The 14,325-nt window shown below is 44.0% G+C and overlaps 1 protein-coding gene across 2 annotated transcripts in view; it reads left to right on the top strand.

Annotated features, from left to right (window-relative positions):
• Positions 1-385: 385 nt before the first annotated feature.
• GRIA3 (glutamate ionotropic receptor AMPA type subunit 3) overlaps positions 386-14,325 on the top strand; it is a gene marked incomplete at its 3' end in the record, with an annotated part of 143,220 nt that continues 129,280 nt past the window's right edge. For both annotated transcript variants that reach the window (XM_080352813.1, XM_080352814.1), the window contains exons 1-2: positions 386-907; positions 1,743-1,901. In XM_080352813.1, coding sequence (XP_080208939.1) covers positions 817-907; positions 1,743-1,901 — 250 coding nt within the window. In that variant the 5' untranslated portion in view covers positions 386-816. The remainder of the gene's footprint in view (positions 908-1,742; positions 1,902-14,325) is intronic.

Genomic DNA, 14,325 nt, shown 5'->3' with positions numbered 1-14,325 from the left:
GCTGCCCTGGGGCCGTTCCCAGCCCCCCCGCACCTCGGGCGCCGTCCTCTGCCCGCCGAGGGCCAGGCCCCAGCCCTCATGGAGCCTCTCGCCCGCGGCCCCGAGGCGCCCCTGCCGCCTTTCGGCCCCCGCGCCGCCCGCCTTCCCCGCCGCCGGGCGCGGGCAGGACCCCGGCCGCATCCCCCGCACCCCGCCCGCTCTCTCTCCCTCCCTCCCTCCCTCCTCTCCCGGCTCGGCTCCCCGCCCCTCCCCCGGCCGCAGCCCGGCGCACGCACCGCACTCGCACCGCACTCGCACACACGCCGAGGCGATGCGGCTTTAAAGGGGCCAGCTGCAGCCCCGGGCCGGCCCACGCCAGGCCGCCGAGCTGCCTCCCACCGCAGCCCCGAGCGCTGCCGCCGCGGCCGGGAGACGCCAGCGCCGGGGCTGGGCGGGCGGGCCGAGCCGAGCGGTTGCCAGCCCGCCTCACGCCAAGTTTGATCGATAACCCCCTCCCGGCCCGGGCGGAGCAGCCTCGCCGACTCCGCTACCCACCATCTTTGGGGGAAGTCCCTGCGCTGGGGGGGGGCTGCTGGAGACGGGGGGAGAGAGGCAAGCTCGCAGCCAGTGAGCCCTCCCAGGCTGGGGTGAAGACAAGAGGAGAGGGATTTGGGGAAGAAAAAAGAAAAAAAAAAAAGGAAGAAAGGAGGGGAACCATCCCTGCCACTACCTCCGCCAGCATCGCCACCACCATTGACACTACTCCGAGTCTCCAGTTGCGCCCATGCCTGTGCCGCCAGTTTCGTTTTAGGGGCTGAACCGCAGGGGCTGAAGAAAATGGGGCAGAACGCACCCCGGACCCTCCTGCTGCTGCTGGCGGGGCTGCTGGGGGAGGCTCTGGCGGGGTTCCCCAACACCATCAGTATAGGTAAGTCCCCGCCGCGACACCGCGACCCGCTCCTGCCTCCCGCCAGCCCGGGGGAAGTTGTGTAGACGGGGAGCGGCGGGGCCCGGCGGCTTTCGGGAGGAGCCCCGCTCCGGCTCCTTCCCGTGGTTGCGAGCGACAGGCAGAAGCGGTGCCCGGGCTGCTGGGGCGGCTGCGAGCCGTGCCGGGCTGCCGCGCTGTCCGTGCGCCGGGGGAGCGGCGGGGGATTCGCTCCCTGCCCCTGCGCAATCGCGCCCCGAAGCAGCGCATCCCATGTACCGAATAACGTGAGAGAGTAACGGCGTGAATCTGTAGCGACGTGCCCGAAACCTGGGGCCGAACGAGCCGCAAGGCTGAGGGCAGGCGAGTGGAACTTGGGTTTTTTTCGCCTGCCTTCCCCTTGGAGCAGCGCTCAGCCGTGCGTGTGCTCCAGCAGACCGTCTAAAACCGCACGTTTGCCACGCCGCACACATCCGTGTCCTTAGCACATAACTCCACGCAGACCTTATCTGGGTAGTCTGGAGATGGTTTAGGAGCCACAGCTCCCTACATTAGGCTCTGTGTGGGCATCCATGGAGCAGTGGCCTGCAGCTCCCAGTGATTCCCAGTAGCTCAGGGGGCACCTGGATGGGATGTGTGGCTTCAAAACCCTAACTTTGGACCTGGAGTATATATTTCATGTGCAAGCTCTGTCAGGATTATGTGCTCAGGCTCAGCATGCTCCTGTTCATTCTGAGATGTGCAGCATGCAAATGTAACTTATTGCCACTGTTTCTCCTCAAAATTCATTCTGAAGTACCTTTTCCTTTTTTCCTTTATTTTTTTTTTTCCATCCTAGGTGGACTTTTCATGAGGAACACTGTTCAGGAGCACAGTGCGTTTCGATTTGCTGTGCAGTTATACAACACAAACCAAAATACCACAGAAAAGCCCTTCCATTTGAACTATCATGTAGATCACTTGGACTCTTCCAACAGTTTTTCAGTGACAAATGCTTGTAAGTAAATACATACTTTAAAATATATATATATATATTTATATATTATCTATCTTTACATTCAATTTCTTCCTGGTAGCCTCGAGTTCTTGTTCATACGATATAGTGCAACAAATGTGTGTACTGACATGAGGTTTAGTAGATCTGCGGCATTATATGGTTGAATAATACCTTAGGGAAAGTTCTCTCACTACTTGTTTTCACCCCTTTAGTTTTGTTTTCCAGAAAAACAACCATGTTATTTATATAGCAGTGCTGTGTAGCTGTGATCAGTGAGTTGCCGCTGAAGTAGCATCCCTCTTCTGTGGAGGCTACAAGCTCGCCTGTGAAACAGCATCATTTGCAAATAATACCATGTAGGAATAAAACAAAAACAGCAGTTTACAAGTGACCTTGAGGGAGCAAAGCTAGGGGGGCTTACTGGGTTATTTTCTTACAGTGAAAGTCCTGTTAAGAGCTGAGGAGACTGAACTGACAAACACCGTTAGAGCTGAGGGGAGAGAAAATGGAATCAGAATGCTGAGCGTTATGAGAAATAGCTCTGCACAAGCAGTGTGTATGTACAGTTTGAGTCTTTCTTAACAGAAGCAGCAAAATAGAACTTTGAGTAGTGTTAATGTGGTGCTAAAAAGCAAAATCTCATTCTGAAAGACTCGTGTGTGTTCTGCATTTAAAAACGCAGTCCTTTACCAACAGTGGTGCCTGAATATGTGTTTTACTGATGTGTCCAAATTCAGTTTTGTGCAGTTTTTATTGTAAACCTTTAAAAATGAATGGAGTTTTCTTGCGAGGTAGTTGCATGCCCTTTGCAGTATACAGAAATACGTCTGTACATGATCTAAAGGACCTCTGAATGCAATATGCTAACTTTGGTAGGAGCAGGATTCCTGTTTGTTCGTATGCTTATAGTATGACATATTCAAAGAGGAAGCATAGTACTAAGATAATGAAGTATTAGAGTACAGAAAACTAGTATCTCTTGCTGTAAAACAGTTTTATGTTTTGAATATCTTATTCCTTTAATTTTTTATTTGTTAGGGATAGGGTAGTTCTTACAATCCTCTCCCATGCTGTATAACCGGAAGGCTGGACGAGTAGGTATTTTATTCTTCTAAGATTTCATGCATTTTCTGAGAAAGCTGATGGTTTGAAAATATAGAATAAGGAAATATTTGGACAAATTTTGGATTGATATTCTAACATATCCCCCATGTGACTGCTTCTTGCTAGTGCAGCATTACACTTTTTAAAGGGCTTTGAATTAGGATCTTTAAAACTTTTGCAGGGGGCTAATTATGTACTATCCAATAAAAATATTAGGTAAAGTGGAAAAAATGGTAAATAAAAGCGTCTGTACTTTGCATCTTATTTTACTAATCCTATCCAGCCTCAAGAGCTCTTACAACAAACATCAGACTATTAATCCCTAATCAGTGTAATCCCTTCAAGAGGCTGTATCTCAGACATAGTTTCCTAAATATCAATTATATGGATTTAAACTAAATACATTAAACTGCTTGGGTGATTAATTATTAATTGTTTTTGAAAAGTTCTACCAGAACTTCTTTACAGATCCCAGAAAGCCAAGTGAACCTTGTGCAGAGGCAGTCAATGGATTTTTTTTTAGTCACTGTGCTTCTCATCTTCTGACATCTAACGATTTTTGTCATTGCTTAGTGAAAGCTGTGGTGATTTTAGTAAGATGAGATGGTTTTCTGTAGCATAGGGCTGCGTGTTCTGACACACATATTACCAGTGTAGTAAAACTGGGAAAACTTAAATCTCTGGAGAAACTGTAGACCAGAGAATACCAACCTACAGTAACCTATTTAAAAATAGAAGATGTGAAGAAAGAAACAGAAGAAAGAAAATGAAAAGGTGACCTTGTCCATAGCTATGTCAACCATCTGGTAATACTGTTGTTGGGAAAAGAATACGGCGAGTCCAAGTCACAGGTCATATAGGTCTCAGTTGTTCAAAATGGGAAAAAAAAAAAAGAACAATTTCTCTTTTTGGATCTGGAAGCAATTATCTTTGAAAGTCAGAATGCTCATACGTACCAATGCATTAGGATGGACTAATAGCTCCTCACGCTACCTAGTAACATGTAAAACATTCTGCCCTAAGTCCCCTTAATCACATCCTCCCTTCCCACGGGGGTGACAGGTAATCGCAGGGTGCTGCTGGACCCATGCAGGAATTCGTTCCATAACGTTTTTACTTCTCTTGGAGATAAGCATAAATTGTCTCCAGTGCTGTCACACAGCCGTTCGATCGATATTTGCAATTGGCAGGGATCCACAGCAGAGAAACCTGCAGTGACTCTGATGCCGTCACTGGAGAGGGAGCCTGGGGCTGACTTTGTGGTGGGATGGGGAAGGGAACCGAGGGGAAATTGGAGAAAGTAGCATGTGTAGCTTGAGCCTAGTGCCTGTGCTAGTCAGGATCCAAAATGTGGTACTTTTCTTTCTCCTTTGCGTTAATTTCTCTGATAGTGGCAGTAGTGAGTGTTCGTGTGTGCAGGGATTGAGGGGGGCTCTGCTCAGGGGAGACTTATGTTCTTACTGTACAGCTGCACATCTTGCTTGGTGCAATCTGCTGCATTCCAGAGGCAGGAGGAAAAAAGCTCTTCTGAAGTATCCTCATGAGCCAGAGATAAAGAGCCCACCTCTGGTAGGACTGATTTGGCAATACCCCAACATGGGAACAAACTTGTTTAGAAGCAAAAGAAAATTCCTACCCTAAGCCCCTCCCTCTGATTCCTTTTTCAGTTAAATGGTGCATAATCTGATTCATGTACATGTATTCCCTGCTTCACTGCTAGCACTGAGCCCCTCTCTGTATATTTAATTTACACGCATGCATACAGTATTCATCCACTCTGTATTTATCTGCCTACCTGTTTATTTAATAGAGAGAAAATGCAAACACAGGTGAAAATTCCCATGTATTTAAAGGCAAATTGAAGTTTATCAGTTGGCTCCGGGGGGGTTTGTTGCATCTTTTAAAATATGCAGCTTTTTGCCATCAGAAAAAGCAAAGGAAGAAAGTAAACTTGACCTGTGAATGAATAAAATCAAGTAAAATGTAGATGTTATATTTTCTTCCAAAATGCTCATGTAGGGAGCGAGCTGGCTTTTTCAGAGTAATACAACAACTCAAATGTATAAATTCATCACTGAAGTGTCTTTCAGGCTTTTCTTATCACCTCTGATGAAGGATGTTAGTATTAATGTTGAATTATGCGTACGGTTCTGTAGATCATATTCCCTGGAAATAACCCGCGTATGTCTTTCTGCTCTGCACTTGTAGTGCACTATACTAACACTGCTCCAGCCTCTGCAGTGTCAGCTCATTAGCACACAGATCTCATATTCCCTCTCTGCACTGTCATTGCAAAAAATTGCTGTTGTACACCTTTACAGCCAACAAACGTGCACTTGCATTACGTACAGTTTTCAAGAAATATTTACTAAAGTAAACTCAACCTTATAAATAGTCTCCATGGAATTTCTCAAAAGCAAGCATTAGCTTTCATTAAAATCTGTTGATCATGTAATGATGGTGATGGGATGCATGCGGGTGAAAAGGGGCTGTGATTGCAGAATCTAATTAATCTACAGGCAGATTCCCTCTCCCAGCTAAACCTAACCTATCAGCTGCAAATTCTTGTCCCGTTATTTTTTCTGAGTGATTTCTCATATATCTTCTGAATGCAGAAGGCTTTTTATATTTTACCAAATGTTGATGTGTAGTGTTTTTTCCACAGCCACTCGTTCTTTAAGGGACTAAGATAGAATGATGTGCTTACCTTAAGTTGCTAAAATCCCGGAAGTGATGGGACACTTTCTTGAGGGGGTCTGATTTCAGAAAATTTTCTTGAGCATCCTTGCAGCGCATGTGTTTAATCTTTGAAATTCAGCTTGGAAAGACTTTAATGGGAAAAGTGCCTGTTTCTTACTGTGAGAACATTGCAGCAAATGATACCACAGGGGTAGTAGCAGACAATGTTTCCAGTTTAGCTGCATTCCTCCCTTTCCTAAGCACAGGTGCATGTACATATATATATATATGTATACTCATATGCATAGTCACTTGCACACGTGCACATACACACACTTTTTCCTTAGGTGCTGCTCAGCATTTCTTCTTGCCAGTGGGCAGATAATTTGCTTCCCTTGCATCTGTGTACTCTTTGGCCAGCTGGCAAAGGACGCTGATGCTGGAAGTGGTCATCTCCCTTCTGCTGGAAGCATCAGCATGTCTCACTGACAATCCTGCCAAGTGTGAGCTCTGTGCGGGTGGTTTTGTGTGAGTAGAGACCACAGGGTAGATGTCTCACTCTCCCGATAAGGAATGCAGTGTGGTTTCTCCCAGCATTCTGTGGTAAAGCACCTGGAAATGTGCTTTCTACACAACTCTGTTCGTTATAGATCCCTGAAAATGCTGTGCAGCATGCTCAAGTGTTGTATGTTACTGCTGCGTGACAATCAGCTGGCTTTAGTTGAGGGGTCAGAGCTTTGGCAGTGTTGGGGTGGGTTGAAAGGTGAAGGGTATGCTCCAGCTGAAGTTTGTTTCCACTTTGTGGCAGAGGAAATGGTTTGTCATGAAGCTGGATGTGATCTCCGTGTTAGCAGAAGGAACCATGTTGCTTTCAAGTATATTTTGTTATTTTAAAAATTAATGTTAAAATAAGCTGACTCTCCTTTCTCTCCTCCTCTGCTACATACATAGCATTTCCATATTTAGTTGTTAGGGTTCCTTTTAACTCACACAGTAGAGATGGGTAAAAAAATCTCACATGAACGGACACATTTTTGAGAAACTCTGAATTCACCAAATGAGCAAAGAGTAAAGCATGATGAAGAGCACCATTTACTTGTTCAATTTCTGAAAGGTTTTGTGCAAATGCAGGGTGAAATTGCTCACTTTGCCTATATAGCACTGGGGCTGGAGACCCATGAGACTATTGGCATGGCTTGGAGAGCGGCTGATTAACTGCGCATTCCAGTGAAATGTGCAGCAGCTGTACTGTGTCTCTAGGAGGAAATGGAGATGCCATGGTGGGAAACAAGAGTGTGACAGTGGCTGTTAACAGCAACAGAAACGCACAGGTTTGCTGAAGGCTGGCTCGGGAGCTTGCCCAAGAACCACAGAAAACAGTGGGCTTGTTTCCTCCGGGTTCGTGGTGTTCGGCGTCGGGAGGTGGGAGGCCGCCCTGCTGCCAGCGTGGGACTGTTATGCAAGAAGGTGTGAAATGACGGAGCTGTGTCCTTAATGATTCTTTATTGTCACCATCCAGCGATCTGACATTTTTCCATTTAAGGTACATGCTTTGTCATTACTGATTTTGGAATGCTAATTTTGATTTAGTTAGAATGCGTTAATTTTTAAAGCAGCAACAGTTTGATTTCGTAGTTCGGTTTCAAACCAAGCCAGACCATATAATTGAAAACTCCTATTCATTTGTTGTGAGAAAGGTATTTATGTTGAATTCGTATTTGGCCTCTAAGTTGCAGCCTGAGATGAGTTCTTTCCATGGTGCTGTAAAGTGCAGGTCGCTGGGAGGCCGTGGCCTCCTTTCTAAGGGAGCTCATAAGGCAGCCTAAAAGCTCTACCTGTTGTCACCAGGTTTGCTATACAGGGGCTTGTACGTCCACTGGAACAATTGTGGCAATCTAAAAATAGAAATATAAAAATGATTGATCTAGATCAAACCAGTTTCTGTGAAACTGTGTGATGATCGCTGCAGCGAAGCAATTTCCAGATTTCATTCATAGGGATTCTTTTTCTTCTAAATGTGTATGTGTTATGTTTCCCAGCAGAGGTGTGCTTCCCTCCGTTGTATCACCTGCTTTGTATCAGTGTTGATTTTCAGAGTATCAGATACTCTAGAAGCCTCAAACTTGGAATCAATATGGAGTGATCTGATGGGGACTCAGAAGCAGGCACTCGTGTTTGGCTGGTTGTAGTCACTGCAGCATGGACACTAATAACTATCATCACAGTGATGCCCACAGGACATGCTCTGGCCTGACTTTATCAGGGAGTTTGGAGATACTTCTGTAGCACCAGAAATGTGGAGTTCATTTATCAGTGCATAGCTATATGTGAAACATTAAAAGGCAGCATGTGCCTTTTTAGTTGATCTCACCAGGATGTAATTATTAGGAGTAAAACTATCATATGTACACAGAGCAAGAGAGAAGCTGGTGATAAGGTTTCTGTGTGAAGAGGAAGAGTGACTGTAGAAAGGAGTTAATGTCAGTGAGTCCACCTAGCATATTCCTGCATATCCTTCTGGTATCTGAGGCACCGGGGCTGGTTTATCATCCTAACCACTTCTAAAATAGCGAGTGAGAGCGTGCAACCCTCGCACACACCTGCACAGGAGGCACAGGAGCCCTTGTGCACAGGGGACTGCAGGGACTCCACGCTGCCAATAACCTGCCCAGGCACTTGTAGAAAGTGTGAATTGCTCTCCAGAACTGGAAACAGCCCAGCTGAGCACTCTTCTGTGGGAATGGAGCGACCTGTCTGGTCACTTGCGTGTAATTATTTTGCTAGGCTATTTGGACATTTCAGATATACTGGAAGTTTCTTGTTTGGTTGGTTTTTTTTTTCAAATGCAATTTGCAACATGTTCACTTTCAGATCACTTGCAAGTTAAGTGATTGCCTTTGGATGCTTGATTCTGCCCTTTTGTTGGGCTTGTATTTGTTGGAGTTTATTCAAATGTGATGTTTGAAATTCTGATCAGGGATTTAAAAAAACAAATCAGGACTGCATGGTGACTTCACTGTCTGGAGTCCTTTTTAATACAAGAACCATCTTTAAAATGATAGGCAGATATCTGGGAAAGGTATACCCACTCTTTGATGGAATATAGTCCATGCATACTTACTTCGTTCCACGTATACGTTATTATTTTCACACCTCTTTTTCCTGGACTGATGTGTGTAATGGTGCCTGCTGATTTCTTCATCCGTGGTTTTGTCATCAAGCATTTGGGCCCAGCCCATGTGGTAAAGGGACAGAACCTGGGAAATTGTGGAGTCTTCTGATGGTTCTTAGCATGCTTTGGAGTAAGTCAGTTTGTACTTTCGATAGCACAGTTTTGCTATGTTTTATACAAGGGTAATACAATTTACCTGTATCAGGCAGGTATTGCAGGGCTGTTTGCAGTGAAAAACATGGAGACCTTTGGCTAACAGTGCCTTTTTCATTTTATTAGTCAATTCTTCCCTTATACACCAAAACAACACAGCCTACTCTTCATAGTTCTGTAAAAGAAATTGGAATTAGCACTTGGTAATTTGCTGTCCTTGCCTGAAGACGACGTACGTTCCCACTGATGGACCTAGGAGAACATGTGTCGCAGCTGTACAGCAAACCAATCTATCACTTGACAAAGGAGAAATTTTCAGCTTTTTTACCTGAAATAAGCAAAGCTGTTGAAAAGAAAGCAAGTTTAGTATTGGAAGTTCCTACACAGCCTGGATCTTTTTTGTAAGTATGGTCCTCACTTTGACAGCACAGCTTGTGCCCAGTTCTCACCTACCTGACCCGCACCCAAGCTGCTTGTGCGACTGCTGGGAGAAGAACCATTGTCACTGGAAGCAGTGCTGCCTCTTGCTTTCTCCTGGTGAGGTCTTTAGAACGTGCTGGAATAAGGACCTCACCTCACAGCTTTTTCATGAACTGGTGCCTTCCTGATTTCTGTGATTTCTGTTTCAGGGGTCTTAGTCCCAAACAGGTGCTGCAGCCCACCCTGTGAATGTGGGTCAGGTCTTGCAAATCGCAGGTTTGCTGCATCATGACACACACCTTTAGTGGTCTTTGTACCCTGCTGTGTGTGCTGAACTCTTTAAAACTTTTCGGTGGTTGTCACTGTTGTCGTTACTTGTGTTTTTCTTCTGAGGGAGAAATGGGTTGTGTAGAAACGGTAATTAATAAGTGTTTTCAGGTAATGAACTTTCCATAGCCTCTCTACAGCAGAACATGGTAAGATGATGTTTTTTACTGATTACAGGAGTTTTGTCTTCTCAGGCTTTACCACTTGTGTCACCAAGTTTGGATTCTAATGAAGTCTGATAGTCAGAAAACTCAGGTTCATGTGCATTCTTTTTTTTTCCAGTAGTTAGATGAGAGCTAATTAGCGTCCATTGATTTGCAAAGGACTGACCCAGTGTCTAACCCTGCATTGAATTGGAAGTGTTGGGGGATTCTAAATTGTCTAGCAAGTTTAATGTACTTGGCCATCTTTCTCCAAAGTGTCTGTGCAGTGGTCAGGTGGCATCTCCAGAGCGAGTTTGTGGCTATTGTGGTGAATTTCAAAAGGAGTTGGACCTACGGAAAGGCTGAATGTGTGAGAAGTCAGCATAGTATCTGCTGTCCCACTTAGAATTTCCATTTTAAAACATTGCTTTTTGTGACTTCTTGATGAACATAAAATAATACTAAAGAGAAAAAATATACGTGATCATCCTATGCCAGCTAATCCCATTTCTCTCCTATTTCAGCCACATCAGCAGAGTGATTCTTGTGACTAATGGTAGTTTTCATATATTTATATCGAATGCTTCGGCCAGCTGAGGCTGAGTTCCTGCATAGAACCATTATCTCATTGCTGTTCTGTGCATCCCAGAAATGGATCGTGTACCCCAGAACACCATGCTGCATGGCTTCAAAAACGCATGATTGGAAATGATGGGAGCTGTGTGACTTGCTGATCGTTCCTTTCAGATGTGGTTCCAAAGAGGTTTTAAAGGTTAGATGGGGATCAACCAGAAAACCAGAGAATTAAAAATAAAAGCCTTTTAAATAATGTCAGACTTCAAAAAAATGACTTGTTTTTTAGTTTTGGAAATGATGATTTCTGGGTTTTGCACTTTTTTCTTTTGGTCTTAACTGAAACACTATGTTGAAGCCTGAGTTAGCCAGATGTTTCTGCAGACATGAATCTGCCTTTGTCAGTGTAAAAGCACCTGTTCTGCCCAATTTTTATAATGACTTATATATGATGAGTGTGAAAAAGAAAGTGCGTGTTTTGGAAGAAGCTGTCTGCATTTTTCAGGGTGTACAGTTCAAGCCGCTTGTGATGGATTTTATGGATGAACAGGTTTTGTCAGTTAAAGTATGTATTGCATGTCTTTCCACACTGAGACAACTTACTTTATTACTATTATTATTATTAGAGGCAGTGAGATAAGCCCAAAATTGATCAAAATAAGACCAGTTAACCCTTCTCAAGTTTGCTACTACTCCAGTTTGGTGCTCCAGGTGCAGAAGTTGCCTTGTTTAAAGCATGAAGCTGTATAGCTTAACTACATACAGAGGGTAGTAAATGTAGTGATGGTTTCCACAACCACAGTGTCCTGTTGGAAAGATGTGCATTCATATGTATCAGATGTGCTTTACTGCCAGTTGTTTTTGCTAAATAACACAAAGAGAAACTGCAAGCAGTAATACGTAGTTGTGCATATCTGCAATGACCACTGGGACCTAAATGTTTTAGTGCTTCATTGTTCTACCCTAACAGAAAGAAAAGAAAAATCAAACTTCTTTGTATCTCATTAGGTAAATATGGGCAGTCAAGATATATAATGGAGTCTTCCTCTGATCTGATTTACACCAGGGTAAATTTGAAGTGACTCTGCAGGAGTTTGAAGGAGTGAAGCCAGTAAAGCGTAAAACCGGAGTGGTCCCTCGTGGAGTGTTCTTGGCTTTAAGCCTCTGGATAAGTGGGGGATGCAGGTCCAGCAGCGCTCCTCTCCTCCAGGACTACCCAGGTTGTCCAGGCTCATGAGTTCAGCAGCTAACTGAATATTCCCTTGTGTAGCATCACACATATTTCCTCTTGGAACTTTGGGAAATTTAACAAAACGTTCACGTTCAGCAGTAATAAGTGTCCCTTTATAAATGATGCTGGGTATCTCAGAAGTATCTGTAATAGACTGTGTAGAGCAGAATCTGCCAAGGAAAGATTTTGTTTTTCAATTGAAATAAAATAGTGTAAATCAAATAGTCTCCAGTGGAAAATGCTGACCTTGCTTTTAGCAGGAGTCACTTATACAATCTCTACTTTCAGATTTTCATTTTTCTTTTTTCCTTTCCCCCCATATACGTATTTTTGTAGCTGTGAACCTTTCACTACTTTTCTCTGTTTCTATCTGCATCAGTTTATAGATTTTGTAATTCTTGTGTGAATAGAGGCTGTGCGACGTAAAAACCGTAGGCTCTTCTGTGAAATTTAACTCATTGTATCTCGTACCTGCTTGCGTGAAGAGTGATAGTCCTGGTTGAAAAACATGACACCTTTTTCTTAGTCACTCCAGAGGGCAGTTCAGAAACAGATCTGTGGCAAAACAGGGTCTTTTGCCTGAAGCATAAAGCTAACATTTTAACATATCTTCATCTGTAAAAACACCCTGTTATTTTTTGTGGATAGTGAACCTATTGTGGGTAGCGATGCTGCTAACTCCTGCATCCTGGTCAGGTTCCAGCTTGGATCGTTATCAACATAAATCAGTTATTCTCCTGGAAGCTTTATTCAGATAAATTATCTGCACTTCCTGTCTTTAATTCTTATTGTGTTGCTCTGCAGTGCTAGCCCCTGTTTCACATAGGATGCATTTGAGATTTGAGTTGAGGCAATCGCTGTATGCGCTGGAGGATACAATTTGATATTAAAGTATATTTTCCTTGCAGGCTTTCCTGAAAAGATTTTATGCTTCCTTGATAATGTCTGGAGATTCTCTGTGTTAATAAGAATTGTTTTGTTAATTGGTTGCAGAATCTGCTGCTGTGGAGTAGTTTGCTTTAATCAGGATCTTCACATGAATTTAAAACTGCATCTTTCTGGACAAAATTGCAAGCAGCATTAATATGATTCCTCCTTTCTGCTACGTGGTCTCTAAAAATGCTTATATCAGCCCTGTGTATTTCTTGTGTATGCAGGGTTGGATTCAATCTGTTGCAACATTATCTCTAAGGGGATTAAAATCTTCTTGGAAATAATCAAAATCAATTATTAATTTATTTTCAAGAAGCCTCGGTGAAGCCGTGTGTGAAATATGAATCTATCATTTCAGTTTCTCAGAAATTCAGCTGTGTAATACTGTGCATGTGGAGTATACTTGCAAAAAGTGTCAGAAAGCTCCAAAGACAGGAGACCATGTTGTGCGAAATGGGTGTGGGAAGGACAGTAGCAGTTTAAGATTCTCCCCTGCTGTTCTGCCTGCCTCATTCTTGGATGAAAGATGCTGTAGAAGTGTAGAGCATTAAGATCAAACCTCCTGGATGATCAGGACTGTGACTTTGTTCTGCATGCTGGAGAAGGGCCCGCGGTTCAGAGGCCTCTCACTGCCTCCTGCGCTGCGCCCACCAGCAAAGAGTCAATTAGTGCCCACAGCAGGAGCGCAGCTCCGACCTCCAGCTACAGCTGCTCACCAACGCTCTCTCCTTATGGACTTCAGCTTATTAGCAGCGCACGCCGTTACTTCCTCATTTATCTGAATCCAAGAAAGTTTATTTTACCTCTTTAGCCATCCTCCTAACTAATTTGTTTGGGGTGTTTATTTGTGACTGAGTCCAACTTCAGATCTCTAAGAGAAGTGTACCATGTTGTGCTCTGATAATTAGAGTTCAAGTGTGAGGAGACCTATTGCCAATATAGAACAAAAAATAGTAGCTTCAAAATATTGACGATCAAAGCAATAAAGATGTGCAGCTTGATAAGTTCACCATTTCTTAAAAGCTGGCTTTTCTTAATGAACGTTCTGCAAATGATTTTACTTTAACAATATAATCATAGAATCGTGGAATAATCAAGGCTTTCATTTTAAAACAGCCACTGGCTTTCTGTTTGCAAAGGCAACTTCCACAGTACAGCCTGTCCCATTTCACAGAGGTGTGGAGGCACCAGCTGGGTTGAGAGCATCCTGTTTGTCCACTGGAAAGCGAGTGTTCTTCTGAAGAACTCGATACCATTAATAGTTTTGCTGTCGGCCATTATGCTTAAACATCCCACTGAAATGCTTTCTTGGTGTGGATGGCTGTGCAGATTGTCTTTCATATTATAACAGCAGTAAACTTGTAAACTGGATGATGCTAGGACATAAATTTCCTGAGCAACAGGCTTTGAGACTGAAAAATTATTGTTTATGGCTATAGATGGAGCAACATGACTTTTTAAACCTGGTTCATGTATTGGGTTTGCATGGCATGGTTTTGGTAGCAAGGGGGATATGGAGGTGGCTTGTGAGAAGCTGCCAGAAGCTTCCCCCCATCTGACAGAGCCAGTGCCAACCGACTCCAAGATGGACCTGCCGCTGGGCAAGGCCAAGCCCGTCATGGTGGTAGCGCCTCTGGGATGATGTAGTTAAAAAGGGAGAAAAACAGCTGCACAACAGCAGTTGCAGCT

Source organism: Nesoenas mayeri (assembly GCF_963082525.1).
Source record: "Nesoenas mayeri genome assembly, chromosome: 13".
Lineage (NCBI taxonomy): Eukaryota > Metazoa > Chordata > Aves > Columbiformes > Columbidae > Nesoenas > Nesoenas mayeri.
Note: the sequence above shows the minus strand (reverse complement) of the source record. Positions and strands in the feature narration are given on the sequence as shown.